The sequence below is a fragment of the Patiria miniata genome, unplaced genomic scaffold (genome assembly GCF_015706575.1).
Source record: "Patiria miniata isolate m_02_andy unplaced genomic scaffold, ASM1570657v1 HiC_scaffold_5, whole genome shotgun sequence".
NCBI classification, from domain to species: Eukaryota; Metazoa; Echinodermata; class Asteroidea; order Valvatida; family Asterinidae; genus Patiria; species Patiria miniata.
Window position 1 is genome coordinate 26,882,673 of NW_024037072.1, and position 15,816 is coordinate 26,898,488.

General features: G+C 42.1%; 1 protein-coding gene across 1 annotated transcript; it reads left to right on the forward strand.

Annotated features, from left to right (window-relative positions):
• Positions 1-152: 152 nt before the first annotated feature.
• Positions 153-8,969, forward strand: LOC119741326 (paired box protein Pax-1-like). Its single transcript, XM_038217076.1, has 3 exons — positions 153-652; positions 7,609-8,238; positions 8,875-8,969. Exons 1-3 carry the CDS (start codon positions 526-528, stop codon positions 8,967-8,969), a joined length of 852 nt encoding a protein of 283 aa, XP_038073004.1. The 5' UTR covers positions 153-525.
• Positions 8,970-15,816: the final 6,847 nt, after the last annotated feature.

Sequence of the window (15,816 nt, forward strand, 5' to 3'; positions counted from 1 at the left end):
GGGTCCAATGGCTGAAACCCTACCTGAGGTGAAGACTGATGCCTCCCTAGCAAAGCTAAACCAATCAGAACGCGCCGGCGGCTGCGCATAAGTGCCCCGAGTCGCCACTAGCGTATGCAGGACATCAACCCATTAACAACCGAAGGCAAAATATAGAGGCCAGAAGAAGAGAGTATAGGCAAGGGAGGGAAAAAAACGCGAATGCATGACAAGAAAGTCTTCGCGTGGCAACTACGCCTGACATTCAGATGGCAGGGGAAACCAAGCGAGGTTTAAAAAGTTACAACTTGTCGACTGGCAATCACTTCTGACCACTTGGATCTAGTGGATTAGGCGTAAAGTGTTAGCTCGGAACTTTTCACGACACGACGAGGCTCAAGGCAAAGAACGTGCAGTGCGTGTGTCTCGCTTGGGCTTGCTTGGCTGGCTGGCTGGTTGTCAAGCATCAGTGGTTGCCAAAACGGTTGCTGAGCTTTTTTTTTCTTTCTTTCTTGCCCCCCTTTCGAGGAGGAGTTTTTCTGACGAATGGTTGACCTGGGCTGTACCGGTCGGTCCTTAGCTCCGCACATGCACACCAGCAGCGGCCTGGATCTGAGGTTATCCACCGGTGACATTAATCGGAGCTGTGAGATCGAGCAGTCGATGACTATGGGTAAGTGAAGTAGCCAAGGCTGGGTGTTTGCTTAGACGGCAGGGGCCGTGCGCTGTTAAATGGCGATAACGAGAGGCGTGCGTGTCTTGAATGCCGTCCCTGCTCAATGGGCCGCTACGCGGCGTGCCATTACCGGATTTCACGGCCAGACACGGGAGACGGGTTTCCAGGCAAGGAAAAAGCACAAGAACAGAGAACGCAGTAAGAGATCCCCCCAAAAAGTACTGCGGTCCGGGGACAAACCGGTCAATACCGCGCGGGGACGCACGAATTCCATCTCAGACAGTTGCTCTGCGTGTAAGACATGGATAGGTGGCGAATCGGTATTGCGCGCAAGCCGTGAATTTTTCACTCGGCTCCCTGGCCCAGGCACTTCAGAGATGGGGAGACGGCGTATTCGCAGCGCTGAGCCGATGTTGTTCATCGCCTCACACTAAGTGCTGGATACAAGTGCCGACTGCATATTCTCTCGATCTCTCGCATCTTTTGGCTATTTACCCTACCCTTTTTCTCTCCCCCCTGTTCTCGTATCGCCTGCGCCGATATAGAGTAACGTGGGTTCCTATTTCACCTTCGTTAGTCCCCTATTAGTCGCCTGACGAGTGCCTTGCATCCTGTCTGCCGCGGCTAAAACGCTCCGCTGATCGATAATCAATTTCAGTTTTTCCGCTTCTGACATGGAGAAAACACACACACGGCGATCCCGTGTCGGCCCGCTTGCATGCAGAGATGACGTGCTATTTCGTATGCAGTAGCTACAGTGACTTTGGATTGTGTTCCTTTCACACCCTACATGATAATACTCGTGTAATTTCGGTTCCCCCACACAAATATCAGTTTCCTGGTGAAAGACAGAGAGATAGAAAGCGCTTTTGTTTTCTATGACAAAATTTACGTACACTTATGAAGTCTGTCTTCCAGATGCATGTATATCAAACAAAACTGCCCTTTCTCCATACAAAATGCCATCATACTCTGTGAAATATAATATTTGGTGAAAAAGAATTTTCTTGAATCGAATTTTGGAATTCAGTTATGCTTCTTAGTGCGTAGCGCCCTTCCCCCCTAGTTGGGATGTATTTAGAATGCATTTTTTGTCAACAAATCCATTAACAAGAAATGTCTTAATGCTGAATTTACACATGATAATCTGAAAGATGACGAGTTACAAAATTTATGTTTTCACTTCAAATATTTATTTGAAAATTTTCAAATAAAACCGCACGGCCTCGAATTTTAATGTTACAGTTTTTAAACATAAAATCTTGTATTGCTTTCAAATGACATGAAGGTGAAAAGCGGGAAAAAAGTAAAAACATTTACAATTAGCAGATGTGTCAACGTACGTATGCAGAGGCAATACATGAAAGGCCAAATACAATATCCCTATCGTTCAAGTGCTACTTTGACTTTTAGGTGTTCATAATTATATTTGTTTCTCCTATCTTATTCTATTTTAATTACTCAAATTTTATCTGTAATGTCAGTCACTGCATGTTATTGTTTTTGTCTGTTCAAGCTTTACTGTTTACATGTATGTAATGCTTAGCAATCATTGTAAATATTAATTATTACTGTTGACCAAACATTTTTAGTCCTTGGACTTCTTCTTTGGTCACCATCTTTTTTAACAACAAAACCGAAATGAATGAATGAATGGATGAATGAATTAAACATGCATCCAAAATCTCACGAAGTTTTGTCGCAACATGTCACCCGACATGCGACGCACTGCAGTAGTCCTGCATGACGCTGCCCCCGTGTGTTGTCTTCCCTGCTTGGAGGCTATCTCGTCAGCACAAATCTTAAATGAATTCTGACAGGGACAGGAAACTGTAAATCTTGGGGACAAGACCATTTTCCTTCCAGTCATAACACTTTCCCTGATACCGCAGAGAGCATGTTCAACACCCAGTCTGTTGTCGGGAGTTAAGACCTTGGCATCATAATGTGTACAGTTTAAGAGCACTAGCCTTAGGGGGGAGTTGTGATTAACCGTTGTTAATTTTATCGACGGCAATCATGGCTGTGCAAATCACCTGAATAGGCTAACTGTAACAGATTTGAAATACCAGATTGATTAAAAAACAACTTTTTGTTTCGACTAGCGGGATTCTTTTGGTTAAAGAGAAAATAATTACATAAACGTAGTGTTTTAATTGTTAGGACTTTTGCATTTTCAGATAATTGTAGTGGAATACTTTTGGGTAATAGTTGCAACATAATATGGCGTTAACATTGCCTTTCCCATGTGATTCCGATGAGTCTTAAGTTTCTTATCTGAATGGAGTCATGTTATGTTGTTCTGTTTAAGATGGAAAATAATTCAAATGCCCAACGAATAATTAGCCGAATTATTGATGGCGAATCATTAAAAATACTGCTCCGCTTAAAGCAAATATTTTTGCGTCTATAGTCTTTAGAAAAGTGACGAATGCGCGATATTATAGCCGCTTATTACGAATCATATCGTAGTGAATACTGCGGCCACAAGTCTTCATTCGGACATTTTGTCTTTTCTTTCAAAACTAGCCATGCAACTCCTTTAGGTTCTTTGAATTGATAAAACTTTTTGAAAATAAGGGTCACGTGAAATTGCTTAAAATTTCTTTATTTGAGTGACTTAAAACGCTTATCCAAAATTGCCAGTCTTAATTAGGATGTGTCGCGAAGACGGTCTTATATAGTGGGGCAGATAGGGGACATATTTTTGGTGCCTTTGATGATACAAGCATGGTATTTGGCACACAGAGTGTGTCGTAAGAAAGATATTTGGCTATTGGCCATCGCAGATTTGTGCTTTGAGAAAATATAGGAATAGAATAACCAGCAATTTTCAAAATTTTCAAAATGGCTTCCATTGCTTGTTATTCTACCTATATTTTTTTCAAAGGACAAATCTGCGATGCCCCATTGCCAAATATCTTTCTCATGACATACTCTGACTGTGGGCCAAAATGTCATGCTTGTATCATCAAAGGCACAATGCCATCACCTATCTGCCGTACTATATATTAAGACAACTTAATAGCTTAAGCATAGCTTAAGCACTGTAAGCCCTATCAATCCGACGGATTTCCTATAACCACACAGTTGTAGATGAGTTGAGATCTGGTAGTATTTGATTTGTTCCCCATTTGCGTCCTTTCTTTTTATTGCCAGGATAAGGTATAATTATGGGCTAGGAAAGCGCCGTATTTTATAGGAAAATGCAATCTGTTGCATTGTCTTACATAATGCTCTCAAATTTCCAATGAATGAAACTACAGGGATCAGACGATTCAGAGTGTAAGTCATAATTATTTTAGACTGAATACACGGAAAAGAAATCACTGCAGTCGAAACTCAAGTGAAAACTCGATCTTTTTGATCGAAAGAGTTTTACTCAAAATCGTCATGGAGATTGAGGGATTTTTCACTCGAAAAGAGTGATTGTTAACTCTTTGGAGATGAGACAGTGTAAAACCCACCAGTGCACGTACCCAATCTCACACTGAAATGAAAAATGATGCCGCCGTGCAAAAAAAAAAAATGGGTCAGGATGCACTGAACAAACACATGACCCCGATGATAAAGGTGGCGGAAAGACAAGGGCAGGTCAAGGGAAAGCAAAGAGAAAGTCAAAACGACCGGTCCAAAATTTACAACCAACCGCAAGAGGATGGTGGCTAGACCCAGCACACCTTTGTTTGGACTTGGGCCTCCCTAAAACCTACAAATTACATCAATCCCGTCTCTTTATGTGTTTGCTTTTGGGAACCATTACAAGTAGCGATGGATGTTTTATGGCTAAACCAGGGGCCGGGGCCCTATCCAAACTTCCATCTGTCTCGGCGCCTTTCTGCTACTCACACGGTATGTTTTTGAATACGAAATCAGAATGATCAATGCATTTCCTCAATCTAAATGAAACCGAAGATTTAACAGTTTTCCTAAGCATTGATTTAGTTGAGACACGTATAACACTTTAGTGCTTTGCCCCTCAATATGTTTCAAATTTGGACAAACGCCAATTTCCTAGCTTATGGTCTAAACATGCTTAAATGCTTGCGGTGTCGGGGAAAACTGTGCTGTTTCAAAATTCCAGAGCTTTTCTTTTTATTCTTCATTTGCGAGCAAGGTTCTGTGAGACACACGCGGCATGCAGTATATTCCTGTCGTCCTAATGTAAACATAATAACTGACCCCGATGTGAGTAATAATTTCGATATGCATCATTTCCAATGAAAATAACAACGCTGGCAGCCGTGGATTTATGTCCACGACATCACTGACAAGCAGGGATATTATAAGACCGAAAGAAGATTGACGTCTTTTTTGCCTCTCTCTCTCGCATGGTAGGAAATCAATTTTACGATTTGATGCCATAATTGCCAGGTAATAATATGACCTTTTGAAATACATCATTTTTCAAAGTGTGCCTTCAAAACGGTACAGGTTAAAAAACAAACAGACTTCAAAAACTTGTGGTAAGAATTTAGGAATTTGAAAAAAAAGTCGTGAAAGACTACCTGGGGGAACTTTTAACATTAAATTTTGTCTGCCTTTGTTTTGGAGTTGTTTGTTGCTTGTTCGTTGGTTTTGCTCTGCTAAAATAATACCAAAAAAATACTTGTTAGAATCATTGACGGATTAAAAATAATAAAGTTTGTGTCATGTATATTAAACCTTAGGTTTAATTTGGTTAACTCATCACACTTTTCCCAGCTTGATTCAAAATTTCTCATTCAAAATCTGGCCACAGCTTTACACTGCATGCTTTAATTTCTTGCATTCTAACTTGCCGATGATGATCAGGTATAGCATTTGTTTGAATTGTAACCACTTTAGCATTGCCTGTAAAATGTTAAAAATTAAAACTTGAATCAAACAACAAATGCGATTACGCTTTTGAACAATTAAATTTGTTTGCTTAGGCCTAAACATTTGAATAAAACACAAAGTTTTGCCTAATTTTATACAATATTATGTACATGTACGGATGTGTCCTGAATCAAAAGATACTTATAAGTGAAAGAATTATAGCCAGATTATATTTTATTGTTTGTAAGGAATCGCATTCACTCTCTATGTAAGCAGAATTGATTTAACATGTATATCCAAGTTTGCGGGGGAAAAACAGTGCCCCGTGTGTTTGTTCGGAATTCTCGACACGTATAGTTCTTGGCCAAGTCGCTTGCATGCATTCTCCGTGCGCGAGCAATCCATGCAGATCTCTTTTCAATAAACTTGTTCAGCCCCCTCATTGACCCCGAAAGGGCCGATTCAGGTCCCTGTAGCTTCAAGGACCTCAAACCAGAATAAGAAAGAAGTTTGTCTTTCTCTCTGTCTCTTTGAGGAGTGGAACAACTAAGACATTCTGGCCACGCCGCGCCGACTCACTCCATGTCCAATTTGCCATCGTATGAAATGCTTGTTAGCCGTGACTGGCCAACTGCTGCCGTGAACGCGTATCGGTGAATCTCTCCACGGTTTCTGCGGGGGAAGACTAGACACGAGAGCGTGCCAGCGCGCATACTGTAGCGGGGAGCCGGGCTGCATTTCCCCCGGTGCCAGAGGCTGGGCAACACCAGCTCAAAATTATAGATCGTCGGAACATCCACCTTTGCCGTTAATTGAGATTCTGAACTTTGATTTATTGGGCGATCTCGGCGGTACTCAAAAACATAAAAGATTTACAACGGAAAAAGAAGAGGGTAAAAAAAAAAACCTGAAAAATCGTTTAACATTTTTTACTTATTGTAACTTACCCTACGGCTCCCGTTGCGGTGTTGATAAGAGAAAGATAGGGAGAAGATAAACATGTCGTTGGCAAGCCGTGTCGGCCACGCCGTGGTAAGACACGGATTGCTCAAGCAAAACAACCTGCGATCATTGTAACTTTGCTGCAGGCCCCAGAAGCTCTCTCGCGCTCTCATCCCTGCTGAACCCGTAGGCTAGATGAAAAAAGTACCCTCCTTTCCTTGTTTTGCCCGGTTTTAATAGTTGAAATTATTCGGCTCCCGGGCTCCTTTTCTCCCCTTATTAGTGTCGGCTGGCGTGGGGCCGCGCACGGCCGCGTAGACGGGGAGGTGTTGATCGGCCACTTAACGGCCGGTGTTGATACCTACCGAATATTTAATTGGGTTCATTATTATTCATTTGACTTGGAGAAGAAAAAGAGATGGAAAGAGATAGACAGAGAGAAAAAACTTTTTACGGCGGGGTAACTTAATAATGCATTACCGTAAGTGGGTTTTTGTGAGGAACAATTGATATTTTAGCCGCCTTGCCATGCTTTTTGATTTGAAAAGAGTACGAGGGCGAGGTGGCTTTTTTTTATTGGCATGCATTTTCATGAGTGATGATGGTGTCACCATATTCCCCGCCCTTATCCCGCCCGTGTGCACACTTGAAAGTACAGTTGAAAACTGCATAATGATTCTCCCTCAAACACGAGCTGCCATGCAATTTGCCTGTTGTTTTGTTTCTTTTCGGGGGTATAGCGTGCGCTGATGTGGTGGTTCTGTATTGTCTGTGTAGCTCACTTCTGGGTCGGGCAGGCGTTCCAGGTTTGCTCAAGCGATCCACCACCACAAACCCTCTGACTCTGCTCATTTCCCGCCAGTGCTATTGAGCTCGCCTTCATCCTATCAAGCGCCCTCGCATTTTCACAGCTCCGTGGGCCAAGATAGTTGTGTTTCGACCTGCAGCCAGCTAAAAAAAAAATCAATGGCAGTTTTGGATCGCCGCTAGTGTTTGAGCGAATCGGAAATGTAATTCACGTTGATCAAACATACCGCTGTCACTCTAATGGTGCACTCAACGCGCCCGCAGCAAAAGCCGGCGCTCGAGCGTCGCAACGCCAGTTGCTTTAGCAAACGCTCCCCCGCCTCGACTTGCCTCGCTCCCTTCCACGCTTCTCAGACATAATACTAATACGAAAGTAATGGCTTTTTACGGGATGTTCCCCGCAGAGCAAACATTCGGCGAGGTGAACCAGCTAGGCGGAGTGTTTGTGAACGGCCGGCCACTGCCCAACGCGATCCGTCTGAGGATCGTAGAGCTAGCCCAGCTCGGTATCCGCCCGTGTGACATCAGCCGTCAGCTACGGGTCTCACACGGCTGCGTCAGCAAGATCTTGGCACGCTACAACGAGACCGGCTCGATCCTACCCGGTGCCATCGGCGGCAGCAAGCCCCGGGTGACTACCCCTAACGTGGTCAAGAAGATCCGAGACTACAAGCAGCGGGATCCCGGTATCTTCGCATGGGAGATACGGGACAAACTGCTGGCGGAGGGGGTTTGTGACAAGTACAACGTGCCGTCCGTGAGCTCTATCAGCCGGATTCTCCGCAACAAAATTGGAAACAGCACCCTGGCCCATCTACAACACGTCTACGATCCTACCAAGGACTCTCACCGATCTCTCTATAGTCCGATCTACTCATATCCATGCCCATCCCCAGCTAACTCTAAAGCAGCCATGGTGGCGGCTGCAGCAGGTCCATGTGGTCCTATGAGGCATTGTCATTGGCCCTCTTCACACACCGTCAATGACATATTGGGATTCAGATACCCTGGCACTGGAGATCCACACACTTCAGGTAAGACACCAAAATTCAAACTATCAACTATTGTATATTTTTAACAAAATATCATTCGTTTGTTTTTGCTAAACTATACTTTGTTTTGTTTCTGCCTTGTTACTTTATTTTCTCCCAACTGTCATATTAAGGTTTAAAAACTTTAAAAGGTGCGTAAAATTCGGTTACCGGAAGCATGCAGAGACTAGTAGAAATAGAAATAGTACCTGTAGAAGTAGAAATACAATCACAAAAACTGGAACTATTAGAAAACTTCAAATAAATTCAACAAGCGCTGCCATGCAACTTAGAATAAACAGGAACAACAAGTTACGTGGTCATTGTTTTTGTTATCAGAACAAACTTTACCGACCATTGGGTCAGCTACACGACAGACAAGGTACATGCTAACATAAGAAAAACACAAAAGGAAATATTCGGCCAAAGGTATGGATCACGCAATATTTTCTCTGCAACAAGCATCGTAACCGTATATCCTTGGATAAACGCCACAACTAAAACACTTCTTGATCTATTTTGTTACCAAATATCTCCCAACGAGCCGAGCAGATTGTTTTCGGGCCCCAGAGGGGGCGGGGTAGCTAGCTTGCACACAGAAAGCCCGCTGCACAAACTTTGGCATCTTGACCCCATCAGGTCCCTTTGATCAAACCCCAAGTTGCGTCATCCGATGTGACGGCCTCAATGAACTTATCACAATAAGCGGTGTTGGGCCCGCTGAGTACCAGTGAGGCAATGCAAACACTACGGGCAGGGGGTCTACCGTGGGTGGGGCGGTCCTCACTCCCCTAGCAGTGGGTGGGGATGTAAGCGCAATAAATAGCATATTATATTATACAGAGATAGTTCCAGCCCTAGAACACACAACCGTATAACAAAGCCACGATTGTACGATTTGATTGACATGTTGACTTCATTAACCACTTCGGAATTTCAACGATTAACTTTCACATTATTTTAATAACTGATTGTGTTGTTGGAATAAAATTAGGGATGGTCTCAATCTTTCTTGGGGTATGTAACATAAAAGAAAATTGATGGTAAGTATATACAAACGGCATTGTAATCAATCAAAACCAAAGCAAATTGTTCAACTCTCCAAATTAAAAAAGCAATAATAATGACTGAAAGTTTTAATCAGGGCCTAATATTATCTCAAGATCGCCCTGACCGCTGATATAAACATAATAGAAAAATTTAAAAAGTTTAACAAAATCTCACCATCAACTTATTATTATGTCCGTCATCGTCTTTTCCCAAAACAAAAGAGTGCAACCATTTTTATGTGGTAACTTTCAACATGTATTTCTTTAAACGACACGTTTGGTATTAAAGCAACATAGAACTTACATGTTTGGTTCCTTCAGATACAAACCGAACTCCATAAACATTTGACAGTGAAGTGAAAACACATGTAACACTGGTTACAAAGTGGGATTGGAATTCCAAAATCGTGTCAGTCCAAACATCTTTTCTCAGTCTGCGCAGCAACTTGCACAGTTAGGTATAAAAAGCTGATTTAAATAATGCACCATCCCATCGATTCCAGGCATCTTGTGTATCTGAGTGTGCACATCTTTTGATTTTTCTGGTTTGATTTTGGTAGACCAGACCTTCAAGCCATTTTTCTTTTTGCCTGAGCAAGGAATTGAACCAACGTTATCGAAACTGTTGCCTTAGTGCTTTACCCATTGGACAAACCGACTTGGCGTAGATTTTGTGCTTTTCGATGTTCGGCATTCTTTTCAAAAGTTAGGCTCATTGAGCACTATATGAATTGCATAAACATCAACCTCACATATACAGTGAAGATACACCTATGCCTTATGATGCTAGAGTTTCCAAGGACTTTTGATAGGATTGAACTGTGAAGGCAAAGGCGAACCACAAGCACGACTTCTGTAGGTACCTTGTCACGGCGGACCAGTCAGTGGATGATCTGCAATTTTGTGACTGTTTTGTGACTTAACCGTACCATTTAAAATTAAAATCTCCAAATCAAGTTCGTTATAGTAATAATGAAAATACTATAAAACAGAAAATCCCAAAAAGCTCAAACGAAAAAAATACCATCAACACTTGCATAGATTCTTGCACTTGAGTATAAGGAAATGAAGAACGCAATATTAGTTTATCCATGAGAAACTTTCATCATAATAAAGGTAATGCATTAAAAGGTCAGTACATACAGAGAGGCTAAAATTCATATTAAATTGAAGAAACAGGTCTCCAGCTACAATTGTATTCAAGAAATCAGTGCACTATTTTTCTGAAAAGAGTGGCTCATTGGCGTACTAGTTGGACCGCGACGAAACATATTGAACGGTTCACCTCGGACATTGTGTAAATTTGTGTCACCCCAACCCGGAATAATATCTCCCTCGGCCGACTCGAATCGAGCAACCCCCCCCCCCTCCCTGCCCTTCTCTACTCTTTCTCCTTCATCTCATCTTGCTATGGAGGGGAAAAAAAGGCGTTATTTTCCCCCAAAATAAAAGCAACGTAATATCTCTTGAAACATCGAATGAATATATCAGTCCCTCCTCGTCTCCATTGTGGTGCTAATTCGGTGGCGCATTTGGGTCATTTTATTGGCAATTTGGCCGGGGCTCGAGAGGCCCCGGTGTCGGGGCCCCGGCCCGTGGAAAGTCGGCTCGACGGCCGTCAAGTAGGTAACACTACACGTGCCGCTGCTGTTGCGCAAACACGAAAAAGAGGTCGACTCAATTAGAAAAGTCAACGAATTAAATCATGAAAAAGCAATGATACGGGGGCCTGGATTTCGGCGCGAAGCTGGCAGGAAACGCGGGCCAAAATAGTAGGGGGACCGGGCCTGTGTGTACATATTTTCATCTCTCGCTTACCTTTGTGTATATTTTTGACCTGGCTGGCACTTGTAGATTGGAATGAATAATTATGCAATCACGCTGCTCTGGATTCAGTTTTTGAATGGAATTACTGAATTTGAAACGCATAACACAGCCCTCCTTTTTTTCCTGGTTAATCTCAGACCAGAAAACATTCATCATCATACTGATTTAAATTTCTTTCACGAGATAACAGACATCGTTGATAGCAATATTCTGACCCTTGCATTTCGTCCAATCTTGTGTCATGACTTATAAAAAAAGGGCAGATTCCCATGCAATACACGATTCGAGCATAATAGCAACAGTAAAGTTCCAGCTTCGGTAGCCGACCGACCGACCCTGCGCAGCGACCCGATGCAATTGTGCCCAAGGATGTTGTTAGAAAGCTCAACACTCTTACCGCTAAGTACCCATCCCCGCTCGATCTGCCTGACCCGATTTTTCCTGTTCCTCCAACATCTATTTTTTCTTGGCCTGTATGCCATGGGCCGCAAGATCATCCCCCTTGAAACAAAAACAAATAAATGTCAATGTTGATCACGCACTCTCTGTCTTTACTTCCCCCAGTTCTCTGATAATAGCCGCAGCCCTATATGTACTCCTCTTCCAATAATTATTTTCCGAGGGCGTTTTTTACCGCTGCACGGCCGCCTGGGGCTGCCCCTGTTTTTCAGCGCGTCTAAGTACCGGTAATAATCAGAGGGTATGCCCGCTCACGTCACGCGCTGTACGGTGGACCGTCGCGGTAACATTCCCGGGTCAATATTGAGAAAAAAGAAGAGCAAACCGGCACTTTCGCCTTATTTGCTTGTTTAGTTCAGGTCGATTAAGATTTTTGGATTTGAGAATGCGGTGGGGAGAAAAATATTAGAAAAAAACCTAGAAAACCCCTTGATTTCTTTTCGAGGCAAGCATTCAGTGGTTGGAGCCAGCGTCAGCATTTTAGTCCAAGTTCCCTGGCACTTCGTTACCGGCTGGCCTACCTGGACCTGGCCGTCTTATTCCCCAGCGAGATGTCAAGTGCTAGGCAAATACATTACTGTCCAAATTGGAGTAGATATTCCATTACGTGGGCTGCCACCTAGACTCGTTGTGTGGCCGCCTTTTGTTACAATGTGCCCCACTCCCTCGCAACATATGCATCCCATTTTCTGTCTCGAGTCAAACCCCTTTCTCTCTCTCTCCCTCTAACAATAAGAATGACAATGCCATACAGGTCGAGTACAAGCTCGCCCCGAATTTGGTCAAGAAAGGGGAAAAGTTGTGAGATCCGAAGTGATTGACACCTTAACCCAAATACCCGCTATACCACGGCCGTCTCGTATATGCCCCTTGTACTTTTAGAGATTGCTGGCGTGCATGCACGCGTGATGTTTAATTCATTCTTAGACTGAATCGTGCATATCATGTTTGACCCAAATTTACGATTTTAGTGTTACCTTTCTTCTAAAAACAAATCATTAAAGCTTTTTTGTTGTTGAGAATCTGAGCCTCCTGAACTAACAACAAATGGAGCGAATTTGATACTAATGGTGGGGGTATCAAAAACAGTGTTTGTTTTTTACGAAAAGTACGACATAACCTCATTTCAAGCATCTGATATTGACAATCAAAACACGATCAACTTATGCATGCTGTGCTAATATTGCGAATAATCAGCGCCAATTGGCGATATTACACAGAGTCTTGCATATTCCAGCTTATCCTTCCTTGCCATGATCTATATAGCTTGCTTGGCTATTTCTGAATCAAACACCACCGCACCCACACCCCTCTAGCGACGCCCGTGTAAAAGGGGAGTCGATGGAATTCAGACCCGTTTCTAAACCAAACAATTTCGGGCTAAACGGCAGAAAGAAATTATTAAGACCTGTTTTAAGATTTTGTTCATTTTTTTCTCTCAATTTGATTACGGGAATGTGCGCACCAAACCTCACCATCTTGGGGAGGGGTCAGGTTAAACGGAGTTTTTTTTTGGGGGGGGGGCAGGGACACTTTCCCCCCAGATTTATCGGAGTGCCCCTCTTGCGGACATAAATGTGCGCCCTCGCCATGAAAAAAAAAAACTGGCCCTACAATTTTGGATATACTTTGTTTTCAGTAACCATTTCCCAAAATGGTATAGAGATTTCTGATATGAACGAGGAATATGAAAACCAAGCCCCAAAAGCCTTATAATGCGCCCTGAAAATGGGCACATAATGCGTAGTTTGCATAATGGCCGGTTTTGAAGAGCGCCCCTATTTTGGAAGATGGTTCCAGGCCCCACCCCCCTTGTTTTATTTTTACGGAGGCCAAGTGTCCGGTGAAAAAAAGTGTCGACATTTCAGCACGGATGTGCCCCCCCCCAAAAAAAAATTGCTGGATACGCTGCTGCACCGACGGAATATGCCTTTTACGGAGCAAGTATACCCTTTTTGGTGATCCCCCCCCCCCCCCTCAGTTTGAAAACCGTTCCGCCGCCGCTGGTTATGTCAGCAGAACCCGGGAGGTAACCAAGTCGGGCTCTGAAGGAACCTCACTGAATTCCAGATTTCCAGTAAGAACAAAGAGGAAGGGGTTTACCAATAAGCGTTTGGTTTGAGACACGGATTTAGTTTGAAATATCTTCGGGAAAGACTTCTATTTTTGTTTATCCACCGTTGTTCTAAGTTTAGGTTAAAGTTTTATGCTGCATCTTTCTTGCAGGACGCAGTACACACGCCAGGGGCGGATCTAGCTTTCAGGAAAGGGGGGAGGGGTGTGGGGTGTGTGATTTGAAAGGGGGGGGGGGTTGGGTGAAGGCGGGGGGGGGGAGGAGGGGCTTGATGTTGTTGCAGCCCCCCCCCCCCCGATCCGCTACTGCACGCAGCGGTTATCAAATGAATTAAGGGTAAGGGGAATGACGAAAGCAAGCTTGTACCAGATACAAAAAAATTAATTAATTAGTGATGAATTCGATTTCCCCAATAAACCCAATAACTCCATAAACCACTGAGGTGGTTTCGGATGAGACATCAAAAGGTACTAACAAACAGATCGGTATTTCAAAGTAGAACAGGATGATATTACTAAGTATATGTGCAAATCTTCACTGTTCGTTTTGACAATTTAAAAAAAGGATTGGTTGATATATTGGCATACATTGTATATATTCAGTCCTGCTAGTCCAAATTGAAATGTAACCGAACAAAGTCTCTTTTTTTTAATTCACAGATCATGCATGAAATATATCGGTTTTTTATTTATACGTGAAATCTTTCTTTGAAGAACTGTTGTTAAACCTGAGGTATACCAACGACGCTATTCTATACATGGTGAGTCAAAATGAAAGTGACGGAATTAAAAAATTTAAAAAAAAAATGTGGCTCACTTAATATAATCAGTACATGTTTTTGACTAGTAACTGTGAAAATTTCACTTAATTTGCATACCTATTCCCAAGTTACGTCTATTTTAATAAAAAGATCACAAATTTCAGCAGTCCACCGTTGATCATTTACCGTTCTACGAACTGATGAATACCATTACATACAATGAAACATGGACGTTTTCCCACCTCCATGATTGAACGAAAACTTGCAAAGGAAAACAGACAAATCGCCATCAATATTTCAGGAAAAAAAAAAGAGTTGGCTTGTTTCACATAATTCAAAACACACAAAATCTGTCAGTAAAACAATGTTTCAGACTAGACTCAAATGATTCAAATTCATTCGTATTTGTATGCAAGTGTGTAATCTGTAATTCTTACTCAATTCAATAGCTTCAAATGGCATTCCATGGACAGCTATAAACATAGGTTCCTTTAATAAAACATGTATAACTTCTCATGGCACGGATCAATTTCAGTAATGAGCGGAAGAACATGCTCTTTTAAGACATACTTCATTGGTGTATCAAATTTGATTGCTTTTTAAAGAAAACATTAATCCAGGTCACTTTCTTTTTGACTCATCCTTGTTTATATTACACTGACCAGACATTTTCCGGCGAATTTATTTCAAAAGAATTTGAGAAATTTCGAGTGTCATTTTCATTTTTTTTTTTTAGATTCATATGTTATAAATATACAGTCTGAGGATAGTCTTCTTTAAATAAGTGTTTGATATGACAGTCAAAATGTGTTTTTTCAACGCATGTCAACATAAGCCATGTTTATTGTACTTTCCGCGAAATTCTGGTAAACTTTAATTGTTACATGAACAGTTCTGTTAAAAAAAGGAGACAAATCTACGATAAATCAAGAACAAATTACACAGGACTTAAACTTAAATTTTCACAGTCAAAAATTGACCCGGTAGTTTTGTTATTGATGGAAGCCTAAAGATTGCTAAAGAAATGTTGACCTTTTCGCTAAACTACATTATTGGCATCGAGTTTTATGTGGAACACAGGCGTTTACTCAGCTCGGGATGATTCACACAAAACCACATCTATTTTAAATACAAAACTACTTCAGGCAGAAACCGCATAAGGTTTTTCCCGATGAATAATAGTTGTATTTTGTGTTGACAATGTCCTATCCTCCTTATCATGCAAATGCAATTTCTTGACTTGTTTCGCAAAGCAATTTGTTGTGCTGGTCTCACAGAATGTATAACTGGGACACTTAAGCACACTTTGACATGAAGTATTATGATATTAAGCTTTCTTTCTCAATTTTGTACGTTAAATCAAATGTCTAACATTTTTGTAATACATTTTGATCATGCCTCGGTTTTTTTGC

Bases quoted from the DNA above. Each gene is read 5' to 3' on its own strand.
- LOC119741326 (XM_038217076.1), top strand. From the start codon at position 526: ATGGTTGACCTGGGCTGTACCGGTCGGTCCTTAGCTCCGCACATGCAC. The intron at 653-7,608 runs GTAAGTGAAGTA...TGTTCCCCGCAG, and splicing joins CGAGCAGTCGATGACTATGG to AGCAAACATTCGGCGAGGTG. The intron at 8,239-8,874 runs GTAAGACACCAA...TGACCCCATCAG, and splicing joins TGGAGATCCACACACTTCAG to GTCCCTTTGATCAAACCCCA.